The sequence below is a fragment of the Hyperoodon ampullatus genome, assembly GCF_949752795.1.
Source record: "Hyperoodon ampullatus genome assembly, chromosome: 11".
Taxonomy (NCBI): Eukaryota; Metazoa; Chordata; class Mammalia; order Artiodactyla; family Ziphiidae; genus Hyperoodon; species Hyperoodon ampullatus.
This window is the reverse complement of record NC_136924.1, coordinates 33758948-33781766: the sequence shown is the minus strand read 5'-3', so window position 1 is coordinate 33781766 and position 22819 is coordinate 33758948. Positions and strand designations below refer to the sequence as shown.

Genomic DNA, 22819 nt, shown 5'->3' with positions numbered 1-22819 from the left:
TGTGTCTCCAGAGATGATGCCTAATCTGGTACCTGGTAGCATTTTCTCAGATGAACAGTAGAGGGAAAAGCCTTCCAGTCGTAGGGAGTAGCAAGTACAAAGCGCAGGGATGGGAGAGACATTTAGGTGAACTATGGTTCTGTGATTCCCACTGGCTGGAGTGGAGGTGTGAGATAGGGCTGTGCCAATGTACCTGCTTCATGACCCTGGACAAGTCATGTAACCTCTCAGACTATAAACTGCTCCCTGGGATATCAAAAGATACTTGGTTTAATAAGCATCTATGGAACATCCTCTGTGAGCCAGGCACTGTATCAGGTTGGTGCTGGGCATATGGAGATGTGTAAAAGCTACAAATCCCTACTCACAGGAAGCACAGGGTCTCGTGGAAGAGACAGACACTATGCACTGTGTTACTAAGAGTCATGAACAAAGCACCAGAGAGGAGGCAATTAATGCTGCTCAAAGAAGAGGTGATGAGTAAGTGTTCTACCAAGTGGACAGAGAAAAAAGCATTTCAAATTAAGCAAAGGCAAGGAGGAAGGAAAAGGCATTGATGTATTCATAGAACAAGTCAGGAATGGTTGTAAGGTAAGGTACAGGGTGCAGGGGAGACAAGGGGTGACTGTGACACCAGCCTGGGACACACAGGTGCCTGGACCCCTGTTGTCCATGACAGTGACAATGGGTATGAAAGCAAGGCCCAGGCCCAAGCAGGTTCACAGGTCACCACACTTTCTGTGGGGCCTCAAAGGCAGGCCCTCCAAGTACTACCACCATCTGGCATCTTGTCCGGGCCCAGTTCCCCAGCACTCCAAAGAGACAAGCTTGAGGAGCCTGGGTGGAGGACAAGCCCAGCCATTTATGTCACGTATTGGGAAACAAGCCCCCAGGGGCATGGTGACTTGCCCGAAACCACGAGGTTATACAGTCGCAAGAGACAATCAGACAAAGGGGTGCGATGCTGGCTGACATATACTGCAACAAGAGCTTGCAAACTCCAGAACCAGCCCTCCCTCCCGCCCTTCTTCTCCAACCAGTACCGCCCTGTCGCTCCCTCCTCCTTCCCCTCCTCTTCCGGACCCTCCTCTGGGGCCCGCCGGCCTCTTCCGGTCCCTCCCCCTGAGGACCCGCCCCTCTTCCGGTCTCTCCCCGCAACAGCCCGTCTCTTCCGATTCCTAACTGAGGCTTCGCCCCACCTCCCGTCACGTTGCAGAAAGGCTTGCTCCAGGTAGCCTGTCCCCGGAAGTGACGCTAAAGGCCCTCCCCTGAGGAAGTGACAACAGGAGTGCCCTTGACCGGTGGGGAGGGCCGTGCTGTGCATGCCTCCGCTCTCGCTGCAGGGAGGTAGGAGGCCCGTGGGGGTGGCGCGAGGTGGTGTCGAGACGGCTGAGGCACTCTGCCGGCGCGCTCCTGTGCGGGCCGGCGGCCGAGCGGGCAGAGACCCTGGGCTGGGGGAACCTGCTATCCGGGGAGCCGGGGTCCCTGGTCCCTGGTGCGTCCAGTTCCTTCCCCACACACGTTCCCCCTTTTTTAGTTTCCCCCTCCTACCCCGTGCCTCCGTTCCTCCTCTAATTGTTGCGGTTTCTCTTTCCTGATCCTTTGACAGCCACCCTCTTTGTCCTAAATTTCCCATTAAAACACTTTGAAAAAGAGTAATCGATAGAGTAAGGACTTCTCAGACCGCCGTGGTTTCCAACGTTGATTCTCACTTAATAATTGGGTTATTTTGGACATGTCACGATTTACCTGAGCCTCGGAGTTTCCCATATACAACTCTTTTAATGGTGTATTGACTGCCCCTACCCTTCCTGCCTCTTCCCCTCACAGATGGCTCAGCGGCTTCTCCTGAGGAGGTTCCTGGCCTCCGTAATCTGCAGGAAGCCGTCTCAGAGTCGGTGGGCGCCCTGTGCCTCCAGGGCCCTGCAGACCCCACAGCGCAGTCCTAATAACCTGACAGGAATACCCAGCCAAGCCCGGTCAATATACACCACCAGAGTCTGTACAACGACCTTTAACATCCAGGATGGACCAGACTTTCAAGACCGAGTTGTCAACAGTGAGACACCAGTGGTTGTGGATTTCCATGCACAGTGAGTCCTGGGAGTTGGCAGAAGACTGGGGTATCACTTGTTCAGGTATTTGTTTATTGAGAGCCTGCTATATCTCAGTACTACATTTGATTCTTCTCATACGTAGACTCATTCCAAAGATTGATGAGACCCAATCCCTTCTCTCAAAGATTAAGTATAGTTTGGCAGGAGACAAACTAGTAAACAGTCTTCAGAACTCACTGTGATTGGTGCTGCGAAACACTTATGTTCTGTATCTCACTGCCCGATTGGCCCCGGTCATCTTCAGCTTGGACCAAAGCAGGAAGAATATGACTCCAGCATCATCTGACTTTTGGTGTATACCAGTTCCTGGCCTGTTAGAGAGTTGATTTTATTTTAACATCTTGCCACCTAACCTGGGAAGGGCTGGCAAAAAGTTATCAGTGCCGCTGCAGTGGTGCCCAGGCATGCAGGGGATGGGCAGGAGTTTCTTTCCAGTGCGGTGTGAGTTTGTTTTAGGGATATTTAAGTGTCTGTGGCCTTCTGATTGTTGACCTGGCCTTCTTCATTTCCGGACCTTTGAGGCCTGGCTAGACGCCTGACTCCAAAACTACTGGACAAACCCCTCAGAATGCGGCATCCTGAAAGAAGCCAGCGTAGCCTGAGTTAGAAGTTGGAAGGCCTTTTGTGCAAACCAAACCACTGACAGATTCTTTTGCTTTCTTTCCCATTCTTTCTGTGACTCAGCCTGTTGCCTTGGGCAGGCCATGTGGTGTCCTTCTGCCTCCCTCTCTTCACTTTGATAGGAGATAAGGGCTTGCAGACTGGGTTTTTAGGTGTTGTGAGTTCATTGAAATCTCTGAATGCAAAGGGTTTAAAGGCTGAGAATAAAATAGGAGTCACCAGTCGTGGGTTCGTGAAAGACAGAGCTGTCCTGCCCTCCTGGTCTGATGAGCATACCGGAGAATGCTTCTAAAATGGATGAAAAATGGGGTAATGCCTTATCTTCTTCCCCAAGAAGGAAGCAGGGGGTGAGTTTGTTCATTCAGTGCCAGGCACTGTCCTTAGTGGCACATACTTAGAGATGACAGCCTAGGCTTACCACCTAGAGGGGAACACCTGTGTTAGTGTAGTGATGGCAGTTGACACAGGGCCTGGGGGATCACAGAGTAACCTGGGGCTAAAAGAAGACACTTGGAACACAACCTTGGATGCAGTCCCAGACCTTGCACAAGTCTTATAACTTGTTTGGGCCTCAGTTTCTTAGGAAGACGTTTTCTTTTCCTTTGCAGGGTTGAGGGTTCTGTGTAGTAAAAGCCGAGAAGGTCCTGGCACAGTGGCTGGCAGTCGTAGATACTCCCTAGCTACTGGTTTCCGTTCCCTTAGTTCTGAGTCCGTGAGGTGTTTGAAGTAACTCTGCAGCTTACAAAGCATATTTATCCTCATTGCCTTAATTGATTTCTCATCATAGCTTCTAGATCCAGTCTCGCTTTCAAATGAGGAAACTGAGGCTTCAGAACAGTCAGCTGGTTGGCAGGAGCCTGTCTTTGAACCTAAACCTTTTAACTTCAAATCCCATGTTCATCTATATGAGAGTGTATTTCTTTTAGATATAGTGAAATAAGTGAAATAACCTTTCTAAGAGTCTTAGGGTGAGGCCTGTGTTTTAGAAATCCAGGACCTGTAAAAATTCCCCAGTTGCAGAGTCTCCTGGAGTTACCTGGCATGTCAGCATTACAGGTTAATATCCAGACACCTGTAAGCAGAGGTGATGAGGCCAGACAGTCCCTTGGAAAGATGTGGGTCAAGGGAAGGTTCTGGGAAACCGTAGATTGATTGGTGAGCACTTTTGTGACGGGATGCTTCTCCTTCCCCTTCCGAGGTGGTGTGGTCCCTGCAAGATCCTGGGGCCAAGGTTAGAGAAGGTGGTGGCCAAGCAGCATGGAAAGGTGGTGATGGCCAAGGTGGATATTGACGACCACACAGACCTCGCCATAGAGTATGAGGTATGTTTCGGCAGGGGATGGCCACAGGGCAACTGGTGTGGGGATGCTTGGGGCCACCAGGGAGTCAGTAAGGGGGTGTCTTGATTCTTTCTAGAGATCTCAGGGGTTCAGAGCACTTCAGATGTGACTCCCTTGGTCCTCTGAGCCTCCTGTCTCTCTTCACCACCTTTAGGCAGTGGGATGTGTGACCCCAAACACCAGATTTTTCTCGGAATCTTGGGAAATTGCTGCCCTCCCTCACTCATGGATTCATCCATCCATCTGTGAGCCCTACGGCGTGCCAGGCGTACATGATTCTGGCGCAACTAAGATGAGCTCCTTGTCCCTGGGTTTGGGGTGGGGGAGTAAAGGGGATAGGGAATGTGTCACGTTAGAGGGACCCTCTGAGCAGAGCCATGAAGGATGCACAGAGAGGAAGGCAGGGCCGAGAGCACAGCAAACACAAAGACATGAGCTGTTCTGTGTCTGACTGGCTTGTGCATTCCTTCAGCAGACATGTATTCAGAGTCCCTTCAAGGCCAGGGCTCTTACTTGGTGGTGAGGATGTGGCAGTGAACAGAGCTGACATAATCCCTGCCTTTGTGAGGCCTACATGCTAGTATTTTAGATTGGGCATCCACAAACTTGTTCTCTAAAGGACGAGGTGGTACATGTTTGAGGCTTTGCAGGGCATTGGTCTCCGTTGCAGTACTCACCTGTCTTGCAGCCATAGAAAGTATCTAAACAAATGGGCGTGGCCGTGTGCGGGTAAAACATTTACGAAAACAGGCAGCGGGCAGCAGGTTTGGCTTGTGGGCCACCGTTTGCTGATCCCTGTTTTAGATAATAAGTGCCGTGGAGAAAAAGAAATCAGGAAGAGGGGGGTGGGAGTGCTGGACACAGGGCTGGGGAGGGTTTCCTTTTTTAAAGGGTGGGCTAGGGAAGGCCTCGCTGAGAAGCTGACAGCTGAGCAAAGACCTGGAGGGAGTAAGGACCGAACCATGCCGCTCTTTGGAAGAGCGATCCAGTGGAGCAGACATCCTTTGCAAAGGCCCTGAGGTCAGGGTCTCACACGTTTGCTCACAGAACCTCAGGGCCTGTGTGCCTGGAGCAGAGCTTGCCAGAGGAAGAGGAGCAGGAGATGCATGGGATGTGGAGCATCCTCTGGGCCTTGGAGACCACTTTGTAGTTGGAGAAAGGGGAGCGGTCCATTGTGGCTGGACGGCCACGGTGAAGGGCCGAGCAAGCAGTGAGAGGACAGCCAGCTGGGAAAGCCGACTGCCACCAAATTGGAAGGGGCCTGGGTAGCATAATTCCAGAGCCAGGGTCGCCCCTGGTGGCCTGTGGGCCACATCTGGCTCACTAGCTTGATTGGTCTGGCCCTCGAAGTGTTTTTGTTTTTGTTTTAAAATGCTGAATCAGATGCTGTTATTTAAAATCAGAAGATTTCACGGGAACATCCAGATTTCTGGTTCTCTTGAAATATCTAGATCTGGCCAGAGTGAACCTTCATCCCTCCCTGGTAATAAGTGACTGAAAGAGGTGGTGTCTCTCTTTCTCAGGGTTTGGAAGTCCATGTTCGACTCTCTCTAGACCAGGCGAAGTAGAGATGCCCATCCTCCAGCCAGTCCCTGTGGCAGGAAAGGGATGGGGGCAGGGGTGAGAATAGGCTGGCTGCCCTCGGAGCTGGGGCTGGGGGTGGTCACTCAAAGGAAAAGCCGGCTGCCCTGACCAGAGGCAAAGGAAAAAGATGCTGGGCAGGCAGACCCACGGATGACGACTGCAGGTGGTTGGGGGAATATTACCAAAGTAAAATTATCCATGGCACTGGGTGGCCGGGGGCCGCTTACAAGGGCTCGAGGGAAGGAATGAATTGTAGTTTGTTTCTGTTTTTGTTTTCAAAAGCTCTCCCACTGATTGCCCAGTCAAGGGGGTACTTGTCTGACCATCTAGGGGCGCCTAGCTTTCACTGCTTGCCCCTCCCTCCCCCAGAGACCCACGGCAGCTGTGGGAGTGAGGGTGTGGCCTTCTGGTGTGAGCTTAGGGCTGGAGCTTCTGGGCACCCCAGGGTGATGGGCAGGCTCCAGGTGTCTTAGGCTCCCTCCCTCCTGAGCTTCAGCTTCAGCCTCAGGCAGTGGAACTTAGGCCACACATCCTGAGCACCAACCGTGTCCCAGCAACTGTAGTAGCTGTAAGGATACAAAAAAGAATAACCCAGTTCCTCCAGCTGTGGCCACACGGGTGGTGAGAATCCCCAAGACCACCCCACCTGCATTCCAGGGAGCCTGCATTCCAGGTGATGTACGGCCGGGCCCTGAAGCCCTGTGGTTAAGCCTGGGAAGTGTGTGGTGGGGGAGAGGTCCTCTTGTAGGGTCTTCTCCCTCCGTCCACTGTCCACATAGTACGGCGTAATATAGAAATTCCTCAAGGCTGCTGGGCCCACGTCCCCTGGACCCAGCCTCCTGGTTTTGCCAGGCCCTGGGCTGACGTCATTGCAGGGTTTAGGAAGCTCCAGTGGGGATTCTTCCTGACCCCTCCCCAACCCCTTTCCTTCCTTTCTTCCTTCCTTCCTTCACACCTGTTGTTTTGAAGAGAGTCTGAGGAAGAAATTTCAGCTAAGAGATCCATAGTACCTCCTGGGACAGCTTCCTCCAAAGCTTGACGGCCTTTTCCGAATGGTGGATGGACTTGGAGAAACTGCTTTAAGTTTTTCAGGGAATATAATTCTTCCCAAGCTCTCCTGCCACCCCCAAGCCCAGCACACACCCTCAGGGTGAGTCTCCCTCCTCACACAAGTTCCTCTTCCCCTCCCTCCACACTCTATGCTTCAGTCAACTGTCCACCCTAGAATTTCACCATCTCCCAAAGGAGAGGGAAGGGAAAGCGGCCCGGGGCCTTGGGGTGCCCCCCCCCACTCTGCACCACCTGGCTTGGCAGAGTGAAGAGCTCTCTGCTCCCCCGTCACCTCAGGTCCTCTGCTGGGTGCCCCGCAGTCGTTCAGACCGTGGGGAGAGAGTGGATCAGGCTGCGGACCTTCACGCTTTCTTCTGGGGCTTCTGCTGCTCGCCTCACACTTGGAGTTTCATCCTTTTATTTCTCATCTTACAGAGAATGCCCTTTAAACAACATTATAAAAACAACCAAGTAGCAATAATCTTAGCATGGAAACAAACCACTGTCAATATTTGGGGTACCTCATTGGAATTTTTTATTTGAATTTTTAATGGTCCATATAACCTCATAGACAGTTCATCGAATAGTATTTCAGTATTGTTGAAATAATGCTTAGCTGGAATGCACAGTACTTCCGTCATTACCATATTCCCTTATTTTGAAAGTTTTCTAAATCAGCACTTTCAAACATGAGTATGACCTGGGATATTGTTAAAAAGCAGATTATGATACAGTGGGTCCAAGAAGGGTCCAAGATTCTGCATTTCTAATAAGCTTCCAGGTGATGCCACTGCTGGGAGTCCAGGACCCAGCATCGAGGAGCAAAAGCCCTGAAGCTCTGGGTCGGCCTAGGGGAGGCGCCGTCAGCAAGTGGGTTTGGACAAGTGGATAATGACACATATCCACCGTTACCGTCTCATACAGAAGTTTCACCATCCTAAAATCCTCTCTGATTGACCTTTTCCTCCCTTCTCCGCCTGAACTCCTGACAACCACTGATCTTTTTACTATCTCCGTAGTTTTGCCTTCTCCAGGATGTCATATAGTTGGATTTGATTCTTTCAGTCATAGTTTTTCCGAGAACCCTCCTGTATCCAGAAGCTTCTACAAAGCATCTGGCCCTTCTCGTTTGAAGCCTGAGATCCTTTTAATGCTTCCCCACACAGCCTTCCCTGCCCTGCTGGGACTCAATGTTTTTATCTCCAATCCCTTGCTCTTGGGCCGAGGTATAGCACAGTTTGATGTCACGACAGCAAAGTCACACAAATCTTGTTTCAAATTCCAGCCCTATCACTTAGTCACTCAGCCTTTGAGCCTCAGTCTTCTCATCTGTAAAACGAGCCCACCTTGAGGCAGGAGTTGATGAGCCAGCACACACAAATGGTCCGGGTTGTCCCTGACACCTAAAAAGCACCAGTATGTGGCTGCCGGGGTGACAGTGACCTTTTCCTTTGTGTTCTGCAATTGGCTGGGGAGGAGGTCACCAGTCTCCTGTGACAACTAGCACTGTGCCGGTCTGCCTGTCCCTCGGGAGGTCCTTCGCATTTCACAAATGGAGGAAATTGGGGTGAGACGGGAGAAGACCAGGCAGGGACACCAAGCTCAGTGGCAGTGTGGGCTGGGGGGCTGCAGGTTGGTGGGAAGACACACACGCACACACGCACACCCCTACCCCTCCTGAGTTCCCAGGGCCTTTAGCCAAGCATGGAAGCCTCCAGGTGGCTTCACGAGCAGGAGCTCAGCGCATCTTAGCGCATCTTTTCATCTCTCCTCCGGCCTCTTGGTTCCCTCAGTGGCACCAGAATTGAGAGGGGAGCTGAATTCTCGCTCCACCGCAATCCCCTTACACTTCCATCGCCTTTCCAGAAGAATGTGCTAGGGACCTATGCGCTTCCATTTAAGGCAGTCTTTACAGGCACCAGCCCTTCCAGATTTGTGAGCCGAACTCAGGGTCAGCAAAGCCACATCCTCCTCCTTGGGGGTAAGGGAAGTCCAATCACATCCCAGGAGTGTCCTAGAAGATCCAGCTTCTGGCAAGCCCATGACTCTGTGTGTGTGTGTGTGTGTGTGTGTGTCTGTCTGTCTGTCTGTGTGTCTAGGCTCAGACGTCAAAGAACTCCCTTGATCAGTAATGACTAGATTTTGGTTGTCATGAAAATACAGTTGCAGCGTGTGCTGTACACCCAACTACAGCATGGTCTGTGCATGTGTAAGCACACGTGTGAGTTTACACAAATGCGATTGTAAAGGGAATCATCTAGAATTCTGGAGAAAAACTGAGTCTACTCCAAGCCACCTCAGTGAGCACAGCGTCCTGCTTAGAGGGAGGACGGTAAAAACAATTAGACCACTGCTCAGACATTGAGATACAGTTTTACCTCAGTTAAAGAAGCACAAGACAGCATGGGATCCAGCATGGGCGAAGTGGAGCAGTTAGTGCCTGAGCCTTGGGCCTCAGTTCAGAGCTGCCGGATGTGAGGCCGCTGCCTCCACAGACCAGTAGAGGGCGCAGGAGACTACATGTGCGGGCCCGGGGGCGCCTCCAGGGACTGCATCCTGGAAGGAACCTTTCTGGGCCTGCAGCCGGGGCAGCCATGTGCTCAGCCTCGCGCTTCACGCTATCACACGTGCCAGGGGCGCGAAGGACGGAGCCAGTGGTGGCGCCATGAGCAGGGGCACACATGGTGGTCAGCCCACCGCCAGATGGGTCTGCCTGCACATTGCCTCTGGGAAGTATGTCAGCTGCCACCAACAGCAGCCCCAGGACAGCCCTTGAGGGGACCTGAAGGCACTAACAGGGACAGGGACTCTTGTCATCTTACCTGCTGTGTTTGTCCCCAGAGCCCATTAGACGAGAGGTGCACAGCTTGCCACATACTGAGATTGGGCCTGTCAGGCCCGCGCTTCTGTTTTGTAACTGACACATGCACAGTCAGAACGTTCCAAAGCTTAGGTTTGGCTTCCCAGGGTGACTCATGGGCAGGACAGCACTCAGGACACGTGAAGAACTGGTACATTTGTAGAAATCACCATTGTTACTTTGTAGTTAACTTGTATGTAAGAAAAGTCTGTGTTTATTTTGTTCTGTTTATATGGTTTTTTCAAACGCCGACGATGCCAGGTGGGGAGCCCAGGCAGCAGAATGCGCGCTGCCAGAGCAGGTCTTGGGCCTCATTTATGTACCACATGATCTGTACAGGTCCCCTGGGGGAGCTTGAGAAAATGCTTCACAGGCCAAGAATGTCCAACCCCCCTAATAAATAAATATAGGCTCACAAGGCTGAGCCCCTCCTCCCACACTGCCCAGTGTGTCAGTGAATTTCTGGAGCCTGTTAACCATCGTGGCGTGGAGCTGAAAGAGGTTGCGCGGGGCCCTGGGTTTTCCTTTTGTGACGTGCCCTCTGTGGCCTTCATTTGTTGAGTGCCCACTGTGTGCTGGGCACCGTGCCAGGTGCAGGGTGCTGTGCTGAGACTTGCAGAAATTAGCCCGTTCAGCCCCCACGCCCGCTAATATAAGTCCCGGTAGTATCTCCATTTGCTGATGAGAACACTGACACTTAGAGTGATTAAATGGCTCGCCCAGAATGGCCTGAGATTGGCTCAGCCGGCCCCAGAGCCTGAGCTCCCGACCACTCAGCTTTATATCCAAATCTTTAATCCCTGTCCTAGACCTGCACCATAGAAACTCATCCCCATTTCACAGAAGAGGGCACCAAGGCTCTGAAGGTGGCGTGACCCAGCCAAGGCGCCCAGCTAATGAGTGGCAAGGCCAGGATTCCGATTCTCCTGGTCCGCGTGTGCCAGGCCGCCCCTCGGGGCGGTTCTCTTAGCCCCTCAGCTCCTCCCTGCCCACAGCCCTGGCCTGCAGCTGCACGGGTTATTTTAATCTCCTGTCATTCCAGCCAAACCACTAGGACAGTGAGTCAGGCACACAGTTGGGGGAGGAAGGGTGCTGCTGGGAGCCCACAGTGGAAAAGTTCCTCCAGGTCCGGACCTGCAGGCCCTGCTGTCCCCCTGCACAAAGGGAAGGGGGCCCACCTGCGGCTTTGGGCAGTCACTGCCCTGCATGAGCCACCAGCCCTCTCCCCAAAGCTTGGGAATAACGGTCAAGAAGAGCTCACCTCTGAGTGACTTGGCCTCCTTTGTCCCCTCCACCTAGGTGTCAGCTGTGCCCACCGTGCTGGCCATCAAGAATGGAGACGTGGTGGACAAGTTTGTGGGCATCAAAGACGAGGACCAGCTGGAGGCCTTCCTGAAGAAGCTGATTGGCTGACAAGCAGGGGAGCGTCCTGACTGCCCCCGCCCACCTGGGCCCCGTGTCCCCGTGGGGACCCCGATAGAACTCACAGCCCTTCTGTGCCGGCCCTTCCCACCTCCTCCCTCTGTCTGGCCCCTGTGGGCCCGTGCTTTGGAGACCAGGCCTCCAAACACAGGAGCCTCAAGTGCTCCCAACCCGGCTGAAGGCCAGGGTGGCTGCCCAAGGAGCAGTGCCGCCACCGAGCTGGGACAGATGTCTCCCCACCCACTCTGTCGGCTCCCTCTAGGGCTTGTCGCCATGCTTCCGGGATGCTGGGGCAGAGTCCCGGGGCCAGCCTGCAGTGACAGCTTGGTCTCCCTGCTCCCCTCTGACCTGAACCCCGGTGCCTGGCTCATCTGCCTCCTGCATTTTTCTTTCCTGCTGCTGTTTTGTACAAAGAAGAAGGAAAAAAGAAACCCAAACAAGTGAGAGTGATATACATCATTCCTTCAGTTTTTGTAGGTCTGTAATAAAGAACTTTGTGATCCGCTCTACCTCCCGCTGTGAAGAACAGACCCTGGGCCCTGCACTAGCTTACCGTGTCCACCCCCACCCCCCACCCCCCAAAGAGCCACCTCCCTCTTTCCTCCCAGGCGCCGGGGCAGCGGACGTGTGTTGGGCTGGGGGCATCCTGCAAACCCTTGCCTCTGAAAGGCTCGAGACACTACCCTCCTTTACCATTAGCTGGCCCTTCTCCGAGCAGGAGGCTTCACTGAAAGAACTGGACCAATAAAACTAGGGTTTGCACTGTCGACAGCTTCCATTCTGTCTGGGCCCTGGGAGCACCGTGGCCCCTTGCCAGGCTCTGCCCGTCTTCTCCTCTGACTCCCACCACCCTCTTGCCCTCGACCAGCCCCTCCTGTGGCTAATACCGGTTTCAGTGGTGGCCACTGTTCTGAGGACGCCTTTACATACAAGTAAGGCAGAGGCGTGTTTGTTGTTCCCATTATGCACGTGAAGACACAGAGGCTGTCAGGGTGCAGAGCCCAGGTTTCTACCCAGAGCTGGTTGCCTCTGCAGCCTGAGCTCTTATAACTGATCCTCGGGGGGGCTCTCCTGCTGATGGGCCCACACTCCTGCAGAAGCCTGGCCTGCCCGTCTCACCACCCCAGCCCACTGGGAGGTGGGCTGTCCTTCCTGTGTGTGTGTGCACAGGAACTCCGAGGTCTCAGGGCCAGGCTCTCTGCTGCTTGTGCCCAGCCCCCGCCTTGGCCCGTGGAGGAGGGTGCCAGGCACACCAGGCTTGCCAGCTGGGAAAGCCCACCCTTCTTCCTCATGTGGCCAAGCTGCCCTTTGGCTGACTTGCCCCAGCTGAGATGCCCGCTTGCTGGGTGCCAGGCAGCAGGGGTATCCCAGCACCCTTCCCTCTGGCCCTGGGGTGCTGTGTGCACTCTTCTCAGTGTCCTTGGTGTACCTGTTGGAACTGCCTGTGTTACTGCAGGGTCTTTGAGGGGTCGGCCCCAGGACTGCCTTGGGAAGGCTGCTGTGACTGGCGCCAGAGGGCGGAGTTGGCTCAGAAGCAGGGCCTGTGGCCTCTGGAAGGCCGCAGGCCTGGGATCTGTCACAGGCATGTGGAAGGGAAGTAAACCAGCAACTGGCATTCGTGGAGAAAGGCCAAGAGCTATGTGTAAGATGAATAAGAACAGCCAGTTCTCAGAGGGCACTTCCTGGGTGCCAGGCCCTGTTCTAAGCACCGCCCACCCCAGCAGCCCCACAAGGCAAGCACTGATCATCGCTCCCGTTCATGCACGAGACCCACTCAGGGAGGGTGGGGACGTTGTCCAAGACACGAAGTCCACAGGCACCTGAGCTGGCCCTGCGCCTGCACCTCCCCCGTCGCCTTACAGAAGGTAGTGTGTGATCCTAATCTCACCCGCTGGCTGACAAGGCAGGCAGCGTCAGCTCACGTTATAGAAGAGACACTGATGCAGAGTTGAGTAACTCAGAGACGCCCAGCGAGTAAGGGTTGGGGCGAGAATTCAGAGCCGGGCAGCCTGACTCCCGAGCCCGGGCCATTCCCGCTGTCCTCTGCCACTCCTTAAGAGCTGCCCACTGCCAAGCACTTTGCATATGCACTGCCTCATTTAGTTCCTCTCTTGCGAGGCAAGAATTATTTCCACGTTACAAGTGAAGGCACTGGTTCCAGGAAATTGACTTGCCCAAGGTCACGTCTGAAAAGTGCCATGCTGGATTTGAACCCAGGTGGGGGTCTGGCCCCTGTACTCCCCGCCCCGGGCAGGTGTGGAGAAGGGCTGGCAAAGTCCTCTGAGCTGCCTGGAGCGCCCTCTCCTTAAAAGGTGTGCTGCGGGGCGAGGTGAGATGTTGCCGCCGCCTCAGCTGGCTTCTCCGCCTGTGCGGCTGGACGCGGCATGAGTCACTGGCTGTGAGCGCAGGATCCTCAGGGTGATCCTGTCTGACTAATTCCACTGCGCTGATCTCACCAGGACACCGCTGGCTCTGCATCGTCGGCCCCACCGTTGCCCTCTGGGTGCCTCAGGCTCCTGGGCCTGTGGAAGAGGGGTTGGCAGTGCAGCTGTGGGGCCTGGCAGCTCTGCTGGGGTCAAGGGGACACCCCTCGCCCCTCTGAAGCACAGGTACGTGCAAAGCCCAGGAAAGGGAGCCACGGGCTCCCCCTCAGCCCCGAGACATCCTGGGGTGTGGCTTCTGTACACTTATTCTCACAATACCAAGTTTATCCAGTTGATCCGGAGGCGGGGGGCAGAGGTGGAAGTTTCAGTTTGTAGAGTTTATGTTCTCTCCTGTGACCCCTACAACTCCCCTGCCAGGCAGTTCTCCCCATTACACAGATGAGGAAACAGCGCTGAGTGACATCAGCGGAATGGCCAAGACCCTGTTCCAGATGGGAATGCTCACTACCAAAGAGCCTTAGCAGGTCTTAGAAACATTTGGATGGAAGAATGGTGGTCACTACTGTGGGTTCCCTCTACGCCGATGAACATGGGAGGGAAACCGACCACAGCCCCAGGAAGCTCTCGCTCTAAGACAACAGAGCAAAGGGCACCAGGTCACCCGAAAGGAATGTCAGAGCGCGAGGGGGCCTGGGGTATCCTCTAGACTCCCAGAAGGGCACGGGGAGGGGGAGGCTTGCCCAGATCGCAGCATGTTTGTGACGGGGACCTGAAGCCGAGTGCCCTGACTTCAGCCAACCCTAAAATGAAGATGAGTCACGGCCTCTTCTTCCCTGGGCTCCAGGAGCGGGAGTGAGGAGGGCAGCCGTGTCTCTGAGAAGGGCAGTCTCCGGGGTCAGGACCTGAGGTCAAGGGCATGTTATTGGGGCCGCGCCAGTGCCCTTCCCAGCACGCCCTGCCTGGGGCTCGGGGCTCGGGGCCAGCTCAGCCCCTACCCCGGCTGTCTGGCAAAGGCTTCTCCGGAAAGTGAAGGTAGTTTGGCCAGGCTGCCGGAAACCCCTAATGTTCAGCCCCTGGGCTGAGAGGGTCCAGAGAACAATGTCGGCGGAGGGCAGGATGCTGCGGACAAGCCGGGCTTCCAGGCATGCTGCCGCAGTTCCTCTCCGCTGCCTGGAACACCGGCTGCAGGCGTGACCCTGAACCCCAGTCCCCAGGCTGGCTTCCATGTCTCTGCCGGAAATCTGGGAGCCTGCCCTCTTCAGCCACCTCCTGACAGCCTTTTGGAAGCTGGAGGCCACCGTCAGCCAGTCCACAGTGGTGTAAGTAGGGCCAGAAGAATCATATCTGGGTTCAGACCCTGAACTTGCCACCCACCAGTGGTGGGCATCACCATTCTGAGGCTCAGTTGTCACTTCAGCAAAATGGGGATGATAGTGGCTAGTGCTCGCTGAGTGTGTGTCACCTGTGCCATCTCACCGAGCCCTCACAACCACCCAAGGAGGTAGGGACTATCATTATCACCATTTTACAGATGAGGAAACTGAGGCCAAGAGAGCTTAAGTAACTCGGCATGAACAGGTGTCAGAGCTCAGATCTGAACTCAGATGTGTTTGATTCCGAAGTCTCTGTGTTCTTACCCGTTAGCTATACCGTTTTGTCTTTGGGGCAAAGTTTTCCAACATTTTGAGCCTCGATTGCACCATCTGCAAAGTGGGGCTAATAACAATCACCACGGAATGAGGTCATCCTGAGGATTAAACATGCTGGTATACCCAGCAGGCTCTTGAGAAATGTCCTTTGCTTTGCTTTTCCCCTCCCCCCAGCTTCCCCGAACTCTAAGCTACATCTTAAGCAGGAAACACCAGATTTCCCGAGATAAGGACCCCAGCACCTCACAATGGGAGGGGTCGGTCGTGGTGCCAGGCCGTGGGTCTTGTATTTATTTGGCTCTGTGTCCTGGCTCCGACCCCCACCTCCACCCCGTCCTGCTCTAGAGCTCTGCTCAGCGGTGCCTGTGGCTCAGGCAGCCTGGGGAGCTAGGTGGTGACCTCACCCTCGGAGAATGCCCACTGGAATTCACCCTGAGTCTGGTCCCCTGTTCTCCATGCCTCCCGGCCACGTCTGACTGGCCTCTCGCTCAGCCTCTGAGCCAGCTGTCCACACACAGCCACGGATGGGAGCACCTTTTGTGAGCAAGGGCGCCACTGTTACACAGTTGCTGATTACTGACTGAGCTGGTTCCCCACCTTTAGCCGGCATCCCGGCTGACCACAGGCAAGTAGCTGTCCGTCTGTGGTCCGCTGCCTGCCTCAGCGTCCGGCAAGCAGGCAATCCGGCATCGGTTCCTTTGTGTCCCACCCTGCCAGGTGTGCCACCCACATCTAAGCCCCCAGCACCCACCTGAGGTAGCAACTCTTGTTTCCATTTCACATATGAGGAAACTGAGGCCCAGAGAGGCAGTGTGATGTGCCCAGGACACACCCTGGGAAAGGAGGGTGGGGTGGCCCGACCCAACCCCTCTGCCTCTGCCTTTGCCACTGTGCTGCCCCGGGGGGGGTCATAGGATCCCTGTTCTCATGCCAAGAGTGGGGACTTTGGGCGTCTCTTTCATCTGCCTCCCCCACCCAGTCCCCGGGCAGGAGGCGGAAGATTCCTTTGCTTAGGATCTATTGCTAAGGCTGGAATATTCTCTCCAGTCCCAGCGTGGCAGCCCCACCCCCTAACCTCAGCCAGCCGGTGTGTGTGGATGCCTCTCTGGGCTGCCTGGTGCTAGGAGTTAGAAGTCAAAGCAGAGGAGGGCACTGCCCCCACTCTCAAGAAGCTTACAGCAAGCACATGGATACAATGTAAAGTATAAACGCCACAGTAGAAACAAGTAACATTTACGTTCATGAAGATAAAGCACAGAATGACTGGAAGCCCTGAAAAGGAGCAAATCTGCAGGGCTGTCAGGTAAAGCATAGAGAGGAGGTGAGGTTCAAGAAGGGTTTTGTTGGGACTTCCCTGGTGGTCCAGTGGGTAAGACTCTGCGTTCCCAATGCAGGGGGCCTGGGTTCGATCCCTGGTCAGGGAACTAGATCCCGCATGCATGCCACAACTAAGAGTCCACGTGCAGCAACTAAGAGTCTGCATGCCACAACTAAAGGTCCCACATGCCACAGCTAAAGATCCCACATGCCGCAATGAAGATCCCACATGCAGCAACTAAGACCCGGAGCAGCCTAAATAAATGAATAAATAAATAAATGGTTTTGTTTAGGAGAATTGAATAGGAGTTAGCCCGAGAGGCAAGCAGTAGGAAGAGCATTCCAGGCAGAGGGAACAGCATGTGCAAAGGCACAGAGGTGGGAAAGTACATGATCTATCTGTCCAAGGAGGAAAGCTGGGGATGGAAGGGGCTGAGTGGGGCCCCACCAAGGGGGATGGAGCCAGGCTTTGAATGGGGTCTTGGAGTCACATAGACCTGGTTCCAATCCTAGCCCTCCCCCTCACTAGCCAAGCCTCAGTTTTCTTCATCTCTGAAATGGGAGGATAGTACATAACCTCCTCATGGTTGAGAGATTGACATGCGATAATAAATGTAATGTTAGAACATAGTGCTGTTATGTGGTAAGTATCATGTTAAAATTTTCTAGGCATGTGCATTAGTGTGCTAGGGCTGCCTAACAAAGTACCACAGACTGGGTAGATTAAACAACATAAACTTATTTCTCACAGTTCTGGAGGAGAGAAGTCCAAGATCAAGGTGTCAGCAGGGTTGTTTCTCCTGGGGCCTCTCTCCTTGGCTTGCAGATGGCTGCCTTCTCACTGTGTCCTCACAAGGTCTTTCTTCTGTGTGTGCATCCCTCATGTCTGTTTGTGTATCCCAATTTTCTTTTCTTATAAGGCTACTAGTCATATTAGATCAGGTCATTTTAACTTAATTGTCTCTATAAAGGCTGCATCTCCAACTACAGTCACATTCTTTTTTTTTTTTTCTGTGCTAGAGAAAGTCACATCCTAAGGTCCTGGGGGTTAGGGCCTCAACAGATGAATTTGGGGAGACACAACTCGGCCCATAACAGCCTGTTTTACATAGTTTAACAGTAGTGACTAACACCCAGGGGTTCTAGACACTGTTGTAAACCCTCTGTGTATTAACTCCTTCAGTGCTCATATAATCCTAGGAGGTAGGTCCTATTATGAGCTCTAGTTTATGGATGAGGAAACTGAAGCACAGAGGGCTTTAGTTCCAGCCTCAGGTCACACAGCTGGGAAGCGGCAGAACCAGGATGTAAACCAGACAGTCTGACTCCCGTGTCCCTTGCTCTCCTCCCGTACAGCCCTCCCACCACCCCACAGCTGCGGCTCTCTGCATTCCCATGACCACCCTTTAGTGTATCCCCAACCAGGGGATGTCACTTAGCAAGGGTCACACCCTTAACCTTTCCCCCATGGTCCAATATTTAGGTAGTTTTCAGTTAATTTTTTTATCCATTATAAATGAGGCCAGAATGAACATGTTTGGACACAGAGCTTATTTCTTCCTTTAAATTTTATAGATGTGGGACTCCCAGGTCAAAGGGAGCATTTTATGGTGGCTGCTAGCTCCGGAAGGAGTGTCCCCAGGCCTGAAACCTGAGCTGGAGCCCTCCACCTGCACCTCTCACCTGCTGGTTTACTTTGGGGGAGGGGAGGCCAAGCAACAAGAATGTCATCAGACCTGACCCACCTCCAGCCACCTTTTAGTCCCTGCCACCTTTGCCTTAGAAAGTTCCAAGCCCTGGAACTTCCCTGGTGGTGCATTGGTTAGGAATCCGCCTGCCGTTGTAGGGGACACGGGTTCAATCCCTGGTTTGGGAAGATGCCACAGGCCATGGAGCAACTAAGCCCATGCCCACAACTACTGAGCCTGCGCTCTAGAGCCCGCGAGCCACAACTACTGAAGCCCGTGCGCCTAGAGCCCGTGCTCCACAACAAGAGAAGCCACTGCAGTGAGAAGCCCTTGAACCGCAACAGAGTAGCCCCTGCTCGCCGCAACTAGAGAAAGCCCACATGCAGCAACAAAGACCCAGCACAGCCAAAAATAATAAATAAATAAGTTTATTAAAAAGAAAAAGTTCTATGCCCCAAATTCTGACATTTCTGAGATACCCCAAGTCCAAAGCAACCTTTTTCTTTTTTTGGTCACGCTGTGCAGTGTACGGTATCTTAGTTCCCTGGCCAGGGATTGAACCCGTGCCCCCTGCAATGGGAGTGTGGAGTCTTAACCATTGGACTGCCAGGGAAGTCCCCAAAGCAACCATTTTTATAAGGATCTGGTGATGGTCATGGGTCTGGGGTAGGACCTAGGAATGTGCATTTTTAAAGCCCTAGTGATTTAGATGCAGAGGATTGTGGACTAGGCTTTGAGAAAACGCAGCTGCAAAGATCACAGCCCTAAGCCCCTCCTGGTTCAGCTCTTTGAGCTGCCTTCCCTACCCACACCCTTTCCATGGGGCCAGGCACAGAAGAGGACTCTCCCAAGATGAATGAGTGAAGCAATGGATGACGCGTGTCACCTACTGGGGAGCTGTTCCATGCCAGGCCCTGTGGCTGCTCTGGTCCTCATCCTCGTCCCACCGCCCAGGCTCTATTACAACGGACCCTCTCTCCTCACCTAGGAGGCCTGGCTGGTCTCCAGCACCTCTGCCACTTCCCATGTGACTTTGGGCACCTCTGTGTCCTTGGGCCACCGAGTACTCCCTCCCCATGAAACAGGCGTATTTGTTGCTCTCATGTTATTTCCTGTATTAATCGTTCCCATCTCACAGGGACCCTGTGATGTTGAAATAAGGGAAGGAATCTACTGAGGCTGGACCAGGAGAGGGAGAGGGAGCCAGAGAGGATGGGGGCCTTGCCTGGGGTCAACCAGCAAGAGGAGAGAATCCAGAGCTGGTTCTGGGTTCCCACTGCCAGTTTTTTTTTTTAAATTAATTAATTTATTTATTTATTTATTTTTGGCTGCGTTGGGTCTTCGTTGCGGTGCGCGGATTTCTCATTGCGGTGGCTTCTTTTGTTGGGAGCACAGGCTCTAGGCACACAGGCTTCAGTAGTTGTGGCACGTGGGCTCAGTAGTTGTGGCTCACGGGCTCTAGAGCGTAGGCTCCGTAGTTGTGGCTCACGGGCTGAGTTGCTCCGCAGCACGTGGGATCTTCCCGGACCAGGGCTCGAACCAGTGTCCCCTGCAGTGGCAGGCGGATTCTTAACCACTGCGCCACCAGGGAAGTCCCCCACTGCCAGTTTTGAGGTTGTTCTTGACTGAGGTTGGCAGGGAGGTTGATGGGGAGAGAGTATTTCTACAGGAGGTGAGGGGAGCAGGAAATAGTCCCCCTGGGGGTGCCTTCTCCCTGCCAAGTCCCCCCAAAAGGCCTTGCCTTCCATGTCCGCATTTGCTGGCCCTGCTGAGTACCACGTGGCCCGGGGGGTAGGGGGCTTCACGGTGGCCACAGGTGGGGGACCAGCCGCCCAGCGGGCCTGGTGTTCGCTCAGCCTTTGGCCCTGACCACCCAGCCATAGCCAGGCCAACGTCAGGGCTGCGGGTCTCAGGCCACAAGAGTGGGCTCCTCCTCCTCAGCAAGGGGAAGGAGGGCAGGCTGTGTTGGGCCAGCCCTGGCCCTCTGTGTCCCGGCGCTGGCCCCAGGGCCTCTGGGGAACCAGCAGAGAAGCAGCTGCCCTGGACAGTGGCCCAGGAGGATGAGGCCAGGGGGTTGGGAGCTGGGTCTGCTCGGGCTGGGGCAGCCTGGGAAGATGAGTCTCTTTGCACATGTGAGGCCCGGGCCGGGCCCTCACTTGCTCAAGAGGGCTTGACCTCTTCTGGCTCCTCTCTGGGGGCTGCATTTCCCAGCACTCTGCTGGCCCCAAGTCTAACCTCAGGGCGGGAAGGCCCTCAGAGACCAGCTCCCTTTCCCTGGTTAATAGAGGAAACCAGGCCCAGCAAGGGGAGGGGAGGAAGATGGGGTGGGAGCCAAAGGCCAGCTGGGGAGGAGCCAGGTCAGGGGGTTGCACATCAGAGACCCTTCTCCAGCTGGCCAGCCACCAGACTGATGCCACAGGTCCACACGTCCCTCTCCCCCGCCAGCCTGAGAGCCCTGAGGAGCCTCCTTCTCCAGTCACAGGAATGGCCATGAGTCTGTCAAAGTGAGCTGAACTCCTAGCCCCAAGTCTGCGCCCTTCTCTTCCCCCCCACCCCGGTTGTGCTGGGAGTTTGAATTTTGGAGTGAGTAAGAAAGAGTAAGAGGGAGACTGATTTTTTTAGCGGCCCAGGCCCTCTGGACTGGAGGGCATTGTCTCCTCTTCAGGAAACTCATTAAAAAACTTGGGAACAATGACACGGGCCCAGAGGAGGGCGGAGGTGGGGTTCCTCACAGACTAGGGTTTGGAACTTGATGTGGAATGACCAGCCATCCTGGTTTGCCTGAGACAAGGGGGTCCCCGGGACACAGGACTTTGAGTGCTTGACCCTGCCTCTCACTGTGTAATTTCACCTCTGCGTGCCTCAGAGGTTCACCTGGACACAAGGGGATCAAAAGCGATCCTACACCCCTCCCGGGGCGCCCTGAAGCTCCCCGGGGAGGCTGTGGAGGGAAAGTCAGAAGATGCTCCATCCCAGCAGATGCGTGGTCTACTCTTTCAGTGTGAGTGGTGGCCATTCCGGTGAGGGACCGCCTCCACGCCTCCCCCCACCACCTGAAATTCACTCATTCACCCCCGAGACCAAAAAATCAGGCGCAGGATATGCATGGCGGAGAAAGAAGAGCCCAGCTCTCGTGGAACTCGGAGCACGAGCGTGGGTGAACACAGTCAGATGAATTTGTTCAACACACTGTCTTGAGCGTTGTACGGGCATTAACTCATTGGACCCTCACAATAACATAGTGAGGTGAGCATTAATTTATCCTCATTTTGCAGATGAAGAAGTTGAAGCTCAGAAAGATTAAGTAATCAGTAGAGAAGTCGGGGGAGGACATTAAGAGGTAACTTTTTGAAGGATGAGCATATGTCTGAGTGTGTGCAAAGGAAGGGTTTTCTTGGAGGGAAGCATGGAACAGCATGATGCCTCCAGGGAAATGCATTGACATAAGACAGATTAACAGAAGAACGAACAAAAGTTTAGTAACATGTATACCTTCTGTATACGTGGGAGATTCCCAGGAAACTGAGTAACTCTTCTGGCTGGACAGACTGACGATTGGCTGCAACACGGGACGTGTGTGGCAGGGATGGCGCTGGTGCGGGCCTGGAAGCAGATGTCCTGGTTCTACTACCAGTTGCTGCCGGTCATGGCACTGTACATGCTGGAGCCCTGGGAGCGGACTGTGTTCAATTCCACGCTGGTTTCCATGTGGGGATGGCACTATACATGGGATATGTCTTCACGCCTCAGCACATAATGGCGATACTGCACTACTTTGAAATTGTACAGTGACCAAGATGTGACCGAAACCAAGAGGTTCCTTAGAGAAGAGCCGCCATCTGAAATTGGAATGAGACTTCATCAGATGTCACAAGAAACTCTACTAGATGTCAACATAACCAACCCTATGAATATAAAGACTAAAATTCTTGAGTAGAACAGGAAAACAGTCCTTACTCATATGTGTGTTGTGTTCTTTATTTTTCATTTTAAAAGAGGCTCTTGTATAGTAGTTTTTGTCTATTTTAACATTGTAATCATTTGCACTTTGATATCAGTATTTTCTTAACCTTTGTGACTGTTTCAATATTACCCAGTGAAAGCTTTTCTTAATGTAACTTTGAGTACATTTTAATTGCTTTCTATTTCTAAAACTCAAACTCATTTGTTGGGCTTTACCATTCTTGTTGTTGTACGGCATATACATCTGCCTGGTTATATTTCTACTCTTGACCAAAGTTTTGTAAGAAAAGATCCAAGATTAGGAGCAAAGGGCTGGGGAGAGAGAATATTTTATTGAGAACTATTTACAAAAGACGTATGTGTAACCTTAAACTCAGAATTACAGTTTTAGCTATCTGGACTCTACTCTTAACAGCTTTTGCTTTAAAACTCTTAAAGTGTTTCTTAACAATGAAAAAGAAAGATCTTGCTAAAGTTAAAATAAGGAACGTTTCACCTTTTAAATACTTAATTCTTTTGTGGGCTCATTTCCAGAAAACTTTGGTGATGGTTCTTGTGAAAAATGGTGATTAAGTAGCATTATTACGTAATGCTTATACACTGTAGAGTTTTTAATAGAAGGTAAATCAGTTTCCTCTGAGGGCCATTAGTAACAATGTACTTCCTTAAATTTAGTTTCATGATTGTAATGGGTGCTGCAAATGCATTTGCATATTGCAATATGATGAGATGAATTGTTAAAAACCATAGCAAAAAGAAATATAATATTGGTTAAAATCCCCTTACTCTCTGTATTGTCTTTTTTTTAAGATTTTTATTCCTTA

At 53.1% G+C, this 22819-nt stretch overlaps 1 protein-coding gene and 1 pseudogene across 2 annotated transcripts; both read left to right on the top strand.

Annotated features, from left to right (window-relative positions):
* The first annotated feature begins 1312 nt into the window (after positions 1 to 1312).
* On the top strand, positions 1313 to 11751 carry TXN2 (thioredoxin 2). Its single transcript, XM_079714789.1, has 4 exons — positions 1313 to 1347; positions 1831 to 2093; positions 3937 to 4060; positions 10872 to 11751. The coding sequence occupies exons 2-4, from the start codon at positions 1831 to 1833 to the stop codon at positions 10983 to 10985; spliced, it is 501 nt and encodes a 166-aa protein (XP_079570915.1). The 5' UTR covers positions 1313 to 1347; the 3' UTR covers positions 10986 to 11751.
* Positions 11752 to 21618: 9867 nt separating this feature from the next.
* Positions 21619 to 21824, top strand: LOC307060306 (serine palmitoyltransferase small subunit A-like; annotated as a pseudogene). Its single transcript has one exon. The product of its transcript is annotated as a serine palmitoyltransferase small subunit A-like (transcript).
* Positions 21825 to 22819: the final 995 nt, after the last annotated feature.

Coding starts and splice junctions, on each gene's coding strand:
- TXN2 (XM_079714789.1), top strand. CDS start 1,831: ATGGCTCAGCGGCTTCTCCTGAGGAGGTTCCTGGCCTCCGTAATCTGC. Junction 2,094..3,936: donor GTTGTGGATTTCCATGCACA/GTGAGTCCTGGG, acceptor TCCCCTTCCGAG/GTGGTGTGGTCCCTGCAAGA. Junction 4,061..10,871: donor ACCTCGCCATAGAGTATGAG/GTATGTTTCGGC, acceptor CCCTCCACCTAG/GTGTCAGCTGTGCCCACCGT.